The 13,786-nt window shown below is 38.3% G+C and overlaps 2 protein-coding genes across 2 annotated transcripts; one reads left to right on the top strand and one right to left on the bottom strand.

Moving 5' to 3' along the window:
• Positions 1-351: 351 nt before the first annotated feature.
• On the top strand, positions 352-10,069 carry LOC113670561 (sodium- and chloride-dependent GABA transporter 1). Its single transcript, XM_089211153.1, has 13 exons — positions 352-537; positions 2,072-2,243; positions 2,840-2,974; positions 3,508-3,724; positions 4,226-4,493; positions 5,160-5,263; positions 5,734-5,858; positions 6,659-6,771; positions 7,460-7,591; positions 8,312-8,411; positions 8,971-9,071; positions 9,448-9,615; positions 9,943-10,069. The coding sequence occupies exons 2-13, from the start codon at positions 2,111-2,113 to the stop codon at positions 10,021-10,023; spliced, it is 1,677 nt and encodes a 558-aa protein (XP_089067279.1). The 5' UTR covers positions 352-537; positions 2,072-2,110; the 3' UTR covers positions 10,024-10,069.
• LOC113670571 (trafficking protein particle complex subunit 6b) lies at positions 10,062-13,784 on the bottom strand. The gene is made up of 6 exons (XM_027186734.2): positions 13,661-13,784; positions 13,506-13,567; positions 12,948-13,065; positions 12,691-12,774; positions 11,846-11,939; positions 10,062-11,448 (listed from the first exon to the last, which is right to left on the bottom strand). Exons 1-6 carry the CDS (start codon positions 13,742-13,744, stop codon positions 11,417-11,419), a joined length of 474 nt encoding a protein of 157 aa, XP_027042535.2. The 5' UTR covers positions 13,745-13,784; the 3' UTR covers positions 10,062-11,416.
• Between the last annotated feature and the right edge of the window lie 2 nt (positions 13,785-13,786).

Here is a 13,786-nt window from a genome sequence, read left to right as displayed (position 1 = left end):
GTTTGGTCCGAGTGCTATATAATGTTGCATCTCTTAGTCACTTTCCCCGCTTGCGAAATAGCAGCGTTCTGGCAGCGTTCTACGTTATTTGAATTTCTAAATAATTTCAATGGATTCGCTTCTTTGTCAATTTAGAAAAATAACTAGATGAAGAAAAAAAGCTTTATTCTAAATTTTATTCTCATGAAATATTTGAGAAACTGGCTCCTTCTCAGTGTCTCTAAAGTTCCTCTCAAAACTTTGACAGGAAAATGACGATGCCGTCATCTTTCCCGCCAGCGCGCGTGTACTAACTATTACCGACTGTGCTCTACGCGACTCTACTATTGCGTCACAAAAATCTAATTCAGCGCGATCAAAATTTAACGAATTGGAATCCTACCGCAGTTAGAGGCGTTGAAAGGTTGAAAAAAGTGAAATTTGACTCATAGGCTTCGCAATGACCATTATCGTCTTGACGGAGACAAAAATCACATTATCTTTGCATCTGAAGATACTTGGAAGGTTTGAGTAGACATTGTGAAAGCTTTAAAAAAGGTGAGTGCAGGCACTTGAAATCCCTTTAAAATGCTCTCGATAATAATAGATATCAGGATGACGACGAAAATGGCAACTAGGACGAGGCAAAACAAAACATCTAATTGGCAGAACAATAACTCAGCAGGTGCATTTTATAACTCTGAACATTTCTTAGCCGTCCTTTGCAAAACAACGACGTGAATCACCAAAATTTGCGTGGTCTGAGAAGAGAAACTCCGTGGGCAAATTATTCAATTTTGTATTTGGAACCCATCACTGCTTACATACATTTGTATGTCACAGAAGAGGTGTGGCGCCGTTAGAGACGGTAAACACATCCGGCCATTCGCGAAATTCTAATACTAAAATCGACCTCTTCCATCGCGTTTTCGTTCCGACTGGTTGAGGTCTCTAAACATGCATGTACGCAAGGCAGTGCTTAAGTTGTTCTTTTACATCTTTACAGAAGCCAATTGTTGTTCTTTGTGTCTAAATCAAGGAATATGTGATTCCTTTGACAGAGGTTTCAACATGTGGTGTTTACAAAACAAAATATTCAAAATTTAAAAAACAAAGCAAACAGAGAAATGAGTTAGACCTCATGGAAAACACCAAACTTTAACAGGCGAAACAAAATTAAGCTTACTGCATTATCAAAAACGACCACTGCCTCAGCATTAAATCTATGAAAATAGAACGAAAAAGATTACCAATGAGATTTTACTCCAGACTTTGTAATGGTGTACAAATCGAGACAAACGCCACGTGTCTACCATGATAAAAGACTGATCTATTGAAGGGATTGTCATTGGAGGCCGATAAGCAGCGAAAATGCGCCGGCTGTCAGATTAATATGCGCCAGCTTCTGCGTGAATTTGATAAAAGGCAGAAAATAAGTGGTTTTGAACTGATTCTAACATCGATGTCTGGCAAAAATAAAATCATTAAAATGTATACCCCAGAATGCTGGAGTCACATTCTGAGAGTTTCAAATTTCAAATTTTTTTCTAGGGGAGCATAACCCCCGGCAACACGCCATGCTTGCTACGAAAGTATAATGATTTTACTAATGACAATCCTAAATTCATTTACGGGTGTTTCTCCTGAATCGGTTTACAGAGGAACTCCTGTTACCAGTCTTCTACTTGCTAGCTCGCTCCACTACGAAGAATTCGCCTCATCAAAGGCAACAAGTTTGCCCCCACCCTTAAGGCCTATTTACACGGCACGACTTTGTCGCATGCGACAAGCTTACGACAGGCCTACGACATGACTTAAGAGTCGTAAGCGAGTTGTAGGTTTGATTTACACGAAACAATTCGTGTCGTAAGCCTGTCGTAAGCTTGTCGCATGCGACAAAGTCGTACCGTGTAAATAGGCCCTTAGAAGTTCTTCAACGTGCTTAATTACAACAAAATGTGTTCCTTTTCAGACAAAGTCAAAACTAATTCCGATAACATGCAAATGTATCGCTCAGAGTGAAACGTTTGACTGGAAAACTTGCTTCTTTGACAAATTCATCATTTACACCTGACTGTTTCCTTTTTTCTAGAAAGCGCAACAGCCGAAGTGCTGGTAAGTCTGTGTTGAGATGATTGGACCAGAGCCTGTTGAGAGAGAGCACTGGGGAAGAAAACTCGAATTTCTTTTCGCTTGTATTGGGTTCGCGGTGGGTTATGGGAACTTCTGGCGATTTCCTTACATGTGCTTTAGAAATGGTGGAGGTATGACTTAATATGACCTTACGCCGTAATCGTTGCTGTTTCTTTAAACCTTTACACTCTTACATCAGTATGTATATTCTCCATAATGTTCTCTATACATTTTCTAGGTGCTGATTAGGAGAGTTTAATTTACAATTAAGAGTTACTTTAGTTGGTGATCATTTCCTTTATTCTCATCGCCTGTATGCGTGATTTAGGGGTGATGTTGTAAGGAGAAGATAGATGCGCAACGGGGGTTAAATGGCTAGGTCCTCGTTGCAAGTTCTTAAAGGGATTTGGATCAGTTTTAATACGTACGAAGTATTAGTTATGATACTATACAGAGTATCTCGTGTTTCAAATTATCATCTTTTTTTCAATGAGAGCGGAAAAGCCAGAAACACTTCTCTAGAAATACGCGCTGCGTTTTAATGAATTGGTTAGAATATATTGTATTGTCATGATAACCTCGTCTCCAGGATCCTCTCTTCCTCCCTGGGAATGAGGCTCCGCCTATATAGGTATTTCATCTATTTACTCATTCATTCATTTTTCCCTTGTATGGTTGTCTAACTTTACAAAAGAAATTTAAAATATGATCTTTCTTTACTATTTAGGTGCTTTTCTTATCCCGTACGTTTGTTTTCTTCTCCTTGGGGGTATTCCCTTGTTCTTCATGGAACTCAGCATTGGACAAGTTCTTCAGGCAGGGCCTATTAAGGCGTGGGCAAAAATCTCCCCTCTCTTTTCAGGTAAGGGCACGAAGAATGGTGCGTGCGCATCGTTGGTGCATGTTGTTTTGGAGGCATTAGGTCACCTTAAGCGATCTTTCCGATAAGGACTTCCGTCCAAGTTACTCAAATGATTGTCATCAACAATATTTGTTAATCCGACATCTAAGCCATGTTTAAAAGTTTTTTCTCATGCAAAATCTGCTTTATTTTTTTCTGTTGTATCTTTGCTACTTTGCCGAACATAGCAATGACTTTGTGAATTACTCTCTTCAATTTTCCATGAGACCCGTTGAGATATGACGCGCCAAGTTGGCCATAACCATTACCATATCACTGAATGGAATAATTGTTTTATCAATTTCCATTAAATCCTGAACGTTCGGATATAAGGAGAATTTTTTGGGCTTTGCACCAGTTTGCGCAATGTATGTCCATATAAGGTGACTCAGAATATGAACTGATAACTGGAGTTAAGTGAACCAATGGGAACACTTAAAATGAAATATTTTTTGTTAAAAAAAAAATTAACGAATACTGTTATTCTTTCTTAGGTGTAGGCATTGCTATGGTGACCGTATCATTTTTAGTGTCTGTATATTACAATGTCATCCTCGCTTGGAGTATCTACTATCTTTATAACTCATTTAAGCCCGACATCCCCTGGGTTGGCTGTCACCATACCTGGAATACGGACAGCTGTTACGAAGTCGGCTCAAAAAGCAATATCACAAACACCACGAGGGTGTCTTCGAGCAGGGAATTCTTCATGTAAGTACCCTTGACACGTCTTATCTTATTTATCTTATGCGTCACGCTCATCAGAGTCAATAAGCTGTCCCATGCTCGAGACAAACGCCGGGTCTGACGAGAATTTAGCGCTTTTAGGGGTTAACTTTTTTTGGTTGTTTTTTAAATCAAGATTGCGTGTTAAAGATCATTTCTTTTCTGAGGCAGCATGCTTAGTTGATATTATGATAACCGCATATCGCCAATGTTTAGCCAAAAGTATTAACTGGAATTTGCAATTTCTCCCAACAACTGAAATAGCTCTGGTGTAAGAACTGAACCATAAAATCCACAAGTATAAAAACTGTTACCAGCTGCTTTTAAGGCTAAGTACATAGGATGAAAAATAAACGGAATCACTAGCAATAACTTTTTATCTTAATACCAACTCTTCATTCAGCAAACGTATATCGAGAACAGGCAAATTTATCAGCTTTAGGGTGTTAGCTTAATGTAACATTTCATTCTCTAATCTCTCTACAGACACAATGTTCTTGACATGTCTGAAGGAATTAACGAACCTGGCTATATGAACCTTAAATTGGTAGCGTGTTTGTTTGTGGCCTGGGTACTAGTGTATTTCTGCATCTGGAAAGGCATTCGTACAACTGGCAAGGTCGTTTACGTCACAGCTACGTTACCTTACGTGTTCTTGATCATTCTTTTCATCCGGGCATTGACACTACCCGGATCTTCAAGCGGTATGGTGTACTACGTGACACCGGTTTGGTCAAGACTCGCAGACCCGAAGGTAAATCACTTTTTGAGATCTGCGTCACCGTTTGTTCACCTTGAAAAATTCGGCCTAAGGTTTCCAAAGTCGTTTCTTTGAATCTTTTTCAATCTTCTCTATCCTTGGTCATCCTTAGACCTTCATGGATGTTTTAACATCCATGAAGGTCTAGGGGTGGCCAATAATATGAGGTTAAATGAGGTTAAATGAGGTTAAATTTGCGCGTCCTCGATAAGACCGTTTTTAACATTCCGGCATAGGCCTTTCACTTCAATTTCAAGTTGAGTGAGGTACAGAAACAGTTTGGTAACTGGCTCTGACGTTAAAGTTATGATGTTGTCACGGGCAACCTTTCTTGTTTCCGATGATAACCGAATCTCAAGAGCTGGGCGTCACCAAATGCTATACGTGAAAGCCGCTAGAAGCGGTCAAACGAAATGTTGCCACTGGAAACGGAGCTGGTCGCCTGTGACAACAACACAATTTTAACGTTAAAATGTGAACGCAAACTTCCGTTGCGCCTCATTCAACTGAAAACTCACAATTTCCTTGCAGATAAGCACTGAAATGAGAGTTGTGATATGTTAAGAACGGGAAACGATTGCTTGTCACAATCTAAAGGATGTTATTTAGGTTAGTGATTCAAACTGATAAGATTCAAAAGAGATCGCCTTTTTCTTTAAGGTTTGGATCGATGCAGCATCACAAATCCTTTATTCGTTGACAATCGGTTTTGGAGTTCTCATAGGATTTGCAAGCTACAACAAAAAAGAGAACAACGTTTATAAGTAAGTGTGAATAGTTTTACATCAAACATAGCAGTTTTCAGTCGCTGTGTTCAGGATTGAAGAATTGTTACTTCATTAACCCTTTCACTCCCACAAGTGACCAAGACAGAATTTCTCCTTACAATATCAATACAATATCAAGCAGGCAGGTGATGAGAATAGAGAAGAATATCAATCATGGGATTATTAGTTGATCCAATACCAAATTCTCTGAACTAACATCATAAGAATTGTATGGCAGATAGTAAGGAGAATTACTAATTAGATCTTGGGAGTGAAAGGGTTAATCTTACTGAGTGGTCTAACCACTTAACCACTTAATCTCCGAGAGTGACTAGGTCTGAGGCATCGAATTTCTCCTCTGTAGCAAATATTAGGACTAGTTTATTCCAGAGGAGATTTTTGAAATAGATGTAATCAGAGATTTATGAAATGACTCTAAGAAAAACTAATGAACTGTTCTCTCTCAGGGATGCTTTGGTTATCTCCCTTGTCAACTGCTGCACCAGCCTGTTTGCGGGCTTTGTTGTGTTCGCCGTAGTGGGCCACATGGCATATATCCAGGGGAGCACCCCAGCGGAAGTGGCCTCTCAAGGTACATTACTTAATTTTAAAGAACGGTGTCACGACATTCCTGGCCATAACCATTTTCACAAAAGTCGCTTCTTACACTCTTTATCTCAGCGGTATATAAAACTCCTTTCACAACGAAACCCTGTATATGGTCCGGTACATCATCGAGTTATGTGTCACTCAGTTCGTAGAGCATCCGACGGCGAGATCGAAAGATCCGATGGTTCGTAAACTCACGAGAAACTAAGATCTCCCAGCGCCCGATGCTTCCGAAAGAAGTTCGAAACCTTTCTATATCACCTCCCTAAAGACTACTTTAGGTATCCGGACAATTCGCCCCATTTCAAGTTCGACTTCTGACCAATTCGCCCCATCTTGACGCATTCGCTGTGTCAAATTTGACCGGTTAACCCCTAAATCTTTCAAGCCGTTTACTCACACTGTTTTTCCTTTAAAATGCCTCAGCATCAAGCAATATCGTCTTCAACGTACGCACTCGCGCAACACAGGGGCCACCGGAGCTTGAAAGCGAGTTAGCATACTTTTTTTAATAGGGCGTTTTGGTAAGAGCAAGAGATCTGCCTGATGATGAAATTTATCATGATTTCGTTAAAAATAAACACGTTTTGCTGTGAGGTAACGTGTTAAAGATTTTCTGGTGAACTGCTAAAATTTGGGCGAACTTGTTGTACTTGATGAGGCGAACTGGCAGAGGGCGAAACCTACATTAAACCCACTGTACACAAGAGATCACAAACGCAAGTTTGTTTAAAGCATTATACATCAATAATGGTCCGACTTTGCTTGTTACTTAACCTGCAGGTCCAGGTCTGGTGTTTATTGTCTACCCAGCCACTTTAGCAGAACTTCCCGCGCCACAGATCTGGTCTGTGATCTTCTTTCTCATGCTTATAACCCTTGGTCTCGATAGTCAGGTAACTGAAGGCTATCTTTTGCCCCGTTCACACCTAGAAAACATGTTTAGTTTATAAAACCAGTTTTAATTAAAAGAAAGTCAGCGACGGGAAACTGGAAAACTGAAAAACTGAATTTTAGAGACTGAGCTATCATTAACTTGTGTTTTCATTGTGCTAAATTTGAAGTCGATAAAGAACAGGTAAAGCAACTTCTATGAAGAAAACAGTTCTAAACCGTGTTAAACGAAAAAGCTTTCAAACTTGTTTTACCTCATGTTGGAAATATATTGATTTAATTGGTTGCACAAACTACATGGCCCTAACAGCTCAGCCAGTTAGGTACAAGTAGAGTCGCCAATTGTAATCTAATCATGAGCGTTTTCACGCGCATGGTTAGAAAAAAAGTGTTTGGTTCTTCAAGCTACATGATCTCTCTGGCTCGGCCGATCAGATACGACTTAACACACCATTCGTGATTTAGTCGTATTCATTTTCCGGCCCTTGACATGTGGGTTAGCAAGGAAACTAGCTGCTCTGACAGCACTTATGATCATTTCTGAGCTCTCACTTACGGTTTCGGTACATTAAGCTTTTCTGAGTTGCACGTAGAATTCAGACTTGATTTATTTACCTGATAAGGTTTTATTTCACATTTTTACGTCCTTATTTCGCCCGTGCTGTGCCTTTCTCACTTGGAACTTATCAGTTTGGACAAGTAGAAGTAGTAGCAGCCGCCATCATTGACCAATACCCCGAGATGCTACACAGATACAGGGAAGCTGTTGTATTGGTCGTGTGCCTGATCATGTTTGTTTTGGGTTTACCCTGTGTGACACAGGTAAGAATATAATATGTGCAATTAACTTGGTTCGCTGCTGCCTTTCTGAAATCCTCCAAAAAATTTGTAACGCCGGGAGAGGTTCTCCTGAGAAGGACTGTTGTCGGCTGTGACCGACGTTTCAACAACCTCAACCGATCAATCAGCTCACTTGAACCGGACTTATGACCTCACTCGACCCGGACGATGACTTCCGCTAAGGTTGTGGAAATGTCAGTCACCACTACCGACAGTGTCAGTCCTTCTTAGGACTACTGTCACCCGGACGATCAGACTACGCGATCAAATGTAATCCCTACTCCCCCCTCCTACTCCCCGCCATCTTTTGACACAGTTCACGATGATTTTTTTTTTTAATATCCGATTTCATTCTCGGAAAGTTACAAACCACCCATATGGTTTCATCTTTAACCTCATACACCCTAATATCAGTATGCATAATCTCCATACTATTCTCATACATTTCTCAAGGTGTTGACAAGGAGAATTTGTTCAGTAATCAAGAACTTCTTCAGTTGGTGATCATTGCCTTTTTGTGACTTAAATGTGTGATTCAGGGGTGATATTGTAAGGAGAAATTAGATGGTAATCACTATTTGAAATCAAAAAGGGTTACGATTCTATTGACGAGCACAAATTTGAAACTTGTTTAATTCGAAAAGTGTCCGAAAACTTCCGAAAGATTTAATCTAATTTAAATATCTCTTAATGTTATTTCAGGGAGGTATATACGTGTTCAACTTACTTGATTCGTTTTCTGCTGGAATTTCGTTACTATTTTTGGTAATATTTGAGTTGATGGTTGTCGGCTGGATTTATGGTGAGAATGACACATATTCAAATAATTTTACTTTTGGTCTGGAAGAGGAAACCCTCATTATTTGGCACTACAGTATGTGCTCTTGCTGATGCGCTAATAAGTAAGGCCTGCTCCCAGTTGATGTTTTTGCCCAATTTTATCCTCTAGAACGAATTTTCCCCGCGTTTTCTCTTTGAAAACCTTTGTCGTCATTGAATTACTGTAGGCCCACATTTACCACACTTTGTTGGTCTTTTTTTGCATGATACCGATTTACACAAATTAAACTTTTTCATTGAGATTGATGAACTAAAAATTTGTCTAATTAAACTTAGCATGACATCGTCGGCATTCGGCTCATTCTCGCAGGGTAACCAACTCGCATTTAAATATTTAGTACAAAGAACCACTTCTGTAGAATAAAGGGGGTAAGTTTCTATAGAAACTGTGGTGCTGCGTCGTCTTTTAAACTCTTAACGGTGATCAATTTACGTTATCTACTCGGTTGATAATACTAAGTTACTTCTGAAGAATAGTTGCAAATAACACTCGTTTACTCGTCACACTGTTGATCATGCAGGAGCGCAAAACTTCGCAGAGAAAATCGCGAGAACTATTGGGTACCCTGTGTCCAAGTGGTGGGTGATCTGTTGGAAGTTTGTTTCGCCTGTGATGGTGATTGTAAGTAAATAAAGATCAAACTTCTTTTACGCATTGTATCTGCCATAGCTTGCATTTCGTGATTAAGTTTATAAATCACAATAAATAATTTGGGAACTGCTCATCTTCAGTTACAATAATCACTAAACACGAAAATCTTGGCAGTAGGGTCAGACTGATAAAATAATAGGATTACCATAATTACCGGGAGATCTGAAGTTAAGATTTTACAGAAACTCGTTCAAGAAACATGGGATCATACGCGACAAAAACGTGCCTTGTTTCAAGCCTGCTATTTTGTGTTTTCACTGATATTTTTGACTCGCACGACGGACTTTGCCGAAAGGCAGAACTGCTCGTAGTCTAAGATTTGCTTACCCCACCGGTTTTATTTCAGGGAATCTTCTTGTTCAGTGTCATCAAGTATCAGCCCCTGACATACGAGGAAAGACCATACCCTAAATGGGCTGAGGGCCTGGGTTGGATCATAGCCTGTGCCTCTATGTTGTGTGTACCCATCACCGCTGTCAAAGTGCTCTGTAATGCTGAAGGCTCTTCTTTAGAGGTGTGTTAACCTTCTTGGAATGTTTTTATGCATTAAAATATTAAAGTGAAAAAAGTGCATTAAAGTATAAAATTCTGGGTGAAACTTTCACCAATTGGTATTCACTTTAATGCTAAAAAAAAGAAAGTAGTATAGACTGAAAGAACAGAAGCTGTGCATTCACAAAGGAAAAAGATTTGATAGTTATTGGGTTTTTCTTAACAATTTCTCAATTAATTTCATAAATTCCTCAATTTCTCAATTAATGTCTAACATTTGCATTCCCTCCCTACTGTGGTAATCAATTTCACCCTTCTTTTCCTTCTCTGTCTTTTTTACTTTTTTCAGAGACTTCAAAGCACAACCTTCACAGAAGGTGTTGTTCTTGAAAAGATGGAAAGTAACAAAGGAAATAAGATGATTGGCTGACCTTTTAAAAAAGAAGACACTTGCAACACATTCAAAGCTTTAAAATACACTAAAACTTTGTGTATTTGTTTTCATTTCATGCAACTACCTCATGCACACATTTTTATGGAAATAAAGTGTTCTTCACAATGTTTTGTCAATGATAAACTTGCACATAACAGCACATTCAAAATACAGTCTTTGACAGTGTTTGCATTTGGTATCCCATTTAAAGTTCTTCTTCATAATAAAAGATCCGAAAAAATAAGAAAATGATGGAGACGTAAGAAGCCTGGACAAAAAATACAGTACTAAGGATCATTTTGCCCTTCTTCCATGTATATATGTCACAAAAATGCCCCTTTACATTCCTCTCTCTTTAAAAAAAAAAGCCACTCATCCAGAAAATAAAGTTTCTTATTCACCCCCCTCCATAATAAAACCCCTTCCCAACTTTCCCTCCAGACAATGCTCAATCTGGAAGCCCCCACAGGGAGGGTGAGGGTGAGGGGGAGGAGGAGGGGGAGGGGGAGGGGGAGGGGGAGGGGAGGGTTATTAAAGCCTCCATAGAATATTACAGTGACTGATTAACTCAAGTCTGGCATAGGGAACACATCACTGAAAAGTCATATCAGGATGCTCCCATATCTTACTAGAGGCTACCACAAAGATTTCCCATCTGACACAAATAGAAGGAAAATGTTCATTTAGAGCTCTACCATCTCCCTATGTGGAAATGCTTCCTAATTTGTAAAACAACTGGTCACTGTTTCTGAGGCAGAGGCAAACAAGAAAATCGTAGTGATCTAACAATGAATGCAAAATTCTTAAAGCAACCATTTGTAAATCATATGCATCTGAACTTGATCAACATAAACTGCAAACATTTCACCACATTGGATCCTACCTCTTTAAGATGATAGGCACATTCATAATGCAGAGGAATAAACACTTAACAATATGCTTCAATCAATAATTGTTAGAATAATAATATTCCTAATAATAATTATTATTATTAGGAATATTTGAGATAGATCACCATGTGGTATTGGCAGTCTGTAATAAATTGATTATAAAGTCTATAATATACATCATTCACCAAAACAACCACTAAGAAAGTAAAAACCTTTGAAATGATATTAGGACACAATACAAGGTAGATAAAAGACTGAGAGATTGTCATTTTTATACAATTACATTAACTTTCTACAAATAACTGATAATTTATTTACAATCTGTAGTTAGTAAAGTTCAAGAAAACTTCAAACTTGGCTTTCTTTTTCAGTAGCTCTACAACTTGTCAATAATGCATGTTCTCACATACAGTGCTGGCGTATCACCAGTCTTGAGAAAAAAATCTCTTCTTCCATTTAGGGAAGAAACCTTTAAAATGTGAGTTTCTGTAAAATCATTGCTATGATTTTGGAATGACAATTTGAAATTTACCTGTAAAGCAAAGTAGAACAAAGTCAACCACACCCAGATAAAGTAAGAAAGATTACAAATAATTAAAACTAAAACCAAAAAGATTTGTGACATCATTTAAAACTCAGCATTCACAAATGTTTAACAGTTCTACAACACTCAATTGCAAAGCACTTTCACACAACCTGATCACCTGGAATAGGACTAACAACCGACAACTGGACCCAGTTGTTCAAAGGGCAGATAACACTATCCATCAGAGTGGATGATGCCCTATCTCCCAGATACAGATTTATCCCATGGATAACATTATCCACCTTACAAACAACTGGGGCCTGATGTACAGCCTTGCAAGCTTATTGTAAGGCTGCTATATTTCCAACCTTGCCCCAGTGTAAATGAAGAGATGATAACTTACATTTAGGCATGGATAACACATCCGCACTCACTGAACAGGTAAGACCAAGGTTTGATAGAGCTCCTCTTATAAGACCACATGGAAAGGCTAAGAACTGAAAAAAAATGTATATTAAAACACAATGTGGTCTGTGAACTACAAGGCAGAGATCCCTAATCTTGGCAAAAAGTGCAATAAACTAGTATGGCAAGCTGAGTCTACACACTGGTACACTATCGCTAAGATGTGTACATTCTATCATTTTTAATCCAGAGCTCTCAAGTTGATTGGCAAGGAGTGAGATGCTGTTGGCATCAACTACCTGAGAAGGGGGGTATGGGACAGCTCCCCATAAAATTGTTAAAAACTGATGAAGTAGCTAAGACATGTATTCCTTTATTTGGAGCAAGAATTTCCACCATTGGAAAGTGTTCAAACCAAGTACAAAAGGAATAAAGGACTAAATTATACTTAAATAAAGATAATTTATTTCATTGCTATTATGCTAAAACAGGATTTTGTGATCTAAGAATGAACAGTTTAAACAAGAAACCATAAAAGCATGAGAAATAATAGTTTCAGTGTGAGAACATAAGATTGAATTTGTTTGTGTGAGTCTCTAACTCAATGCATGAGAATTGAGAATTAGGCCATAGATAGCAGCTTCTGGAATAGTTGTAACTCCCAAAAGTGATTTGAGTGTAACTTCTCACAAGTTGGATACAGCGTCATTTCAGATAGATATATGCATTGGCTAGAAAGTGATATCTTCATCTTGAATTAACACTTTCTTCTCCTTACATATTTACATGAAAGTGTTTGGAGCTAAAAAATGAAAATTAGAAAGCAAATTTTGCAAGTTAAACCTTGGGTGCATCCTCTGTATATTGCTTTCCATCTGACATCTGTGTCAACAACTGAAAATTATTGTCCTGGAGTACATATGTACCCTAAGGTGAAAAATAAGAATTATTAATGACAATAATGATATCTAATAATACCACCAGGTGAAGATTACATGCTATGATAGCACTTGTTTAAATGTGATTCCTCTTGTAGATAATGCAATTTAAGAGTTGAAAATATCCCCAATGTAAGCAAAGTTTACATTTACATTTATTACCTGATGGTTTGTTCGTAAATTGTCAATTTGTTTCTTATAAACAGCTGTCCAGAAATCTTTACAAATGTACTTCATGATCTCAAGTTCATCCTTAAAGCGACCTGAATCTTTAGTGAATCTACAAAGTGATTGAAGAGCCATGATTATTCAAGTTTCCATAAATCACTGGATTTTCAATTTGCAAATTAATATAGCAATAGACTTGCAGGGAATTCCACAAAATGAAAGACTCTAGGAATGACTCGAAAGCAGCAATCTGTAGCACATTTGACTAGGGAATCATAACCCATACACACTTGAGATAAATATATAATTTTTAACCCTTTAACCCTTTAACCCTTAAGAGTAAAGAGCTTCTAACTTCTCCTTTCAATATTACCCCTGCGACCACATATAAGGTTGTGAGAATACGAGGAAATGATCACCAACTACAGAGACTCTTGATTGTGAAACAACTTCTCCTTATCAGCAGGCTACGAAATGTATGAAAAATAGTTTGGAGAATATGTATACTGATGTTAGGGTGGTAAAGGGTCGAGAAGGATCAAATATCCTTACCTTTCCACAAGTCTTTGCCCAACTCCAAACCCAAGGCGTTCAAGATTTTGTATAACATCATTCTAAAAGGATCAAACACTACAATTACTATCACCATTTATGTTTCAGTTATCTTAAATTAATCTAGAACAATTTTAAATCAAATTGATACTCACATCGACATTTTTTCCAGGTTTATTAAGAAAGTATGCCACAATTTCCATGTGGACGAATTCGAACAGAGATTCAACATCCGCCATTTTTTTACAGCTCGGGAAGGGCCTGGACTCCGGTGTATATAT

Source organism: Pocillopora damicornis, chromosome 7 (genome assembly GCF_964200805.1).
Source record: "Pocillopora damicornis chromosome 7, jaPocDami1.2, whole genome shotgun sequence".
Lineage (NCBI taxonomy): Eukaryota > Metazoa > Cnidaria > Anthozoa > Scleractinia > Pocilloporidae > Pocillopora > Pocillopora damicornis.
The sequence above is the reverse complement of the archived record's forward strand: the minus strand, read 5'-3'. Positions and strand labels throughout refer to the sequence as shown.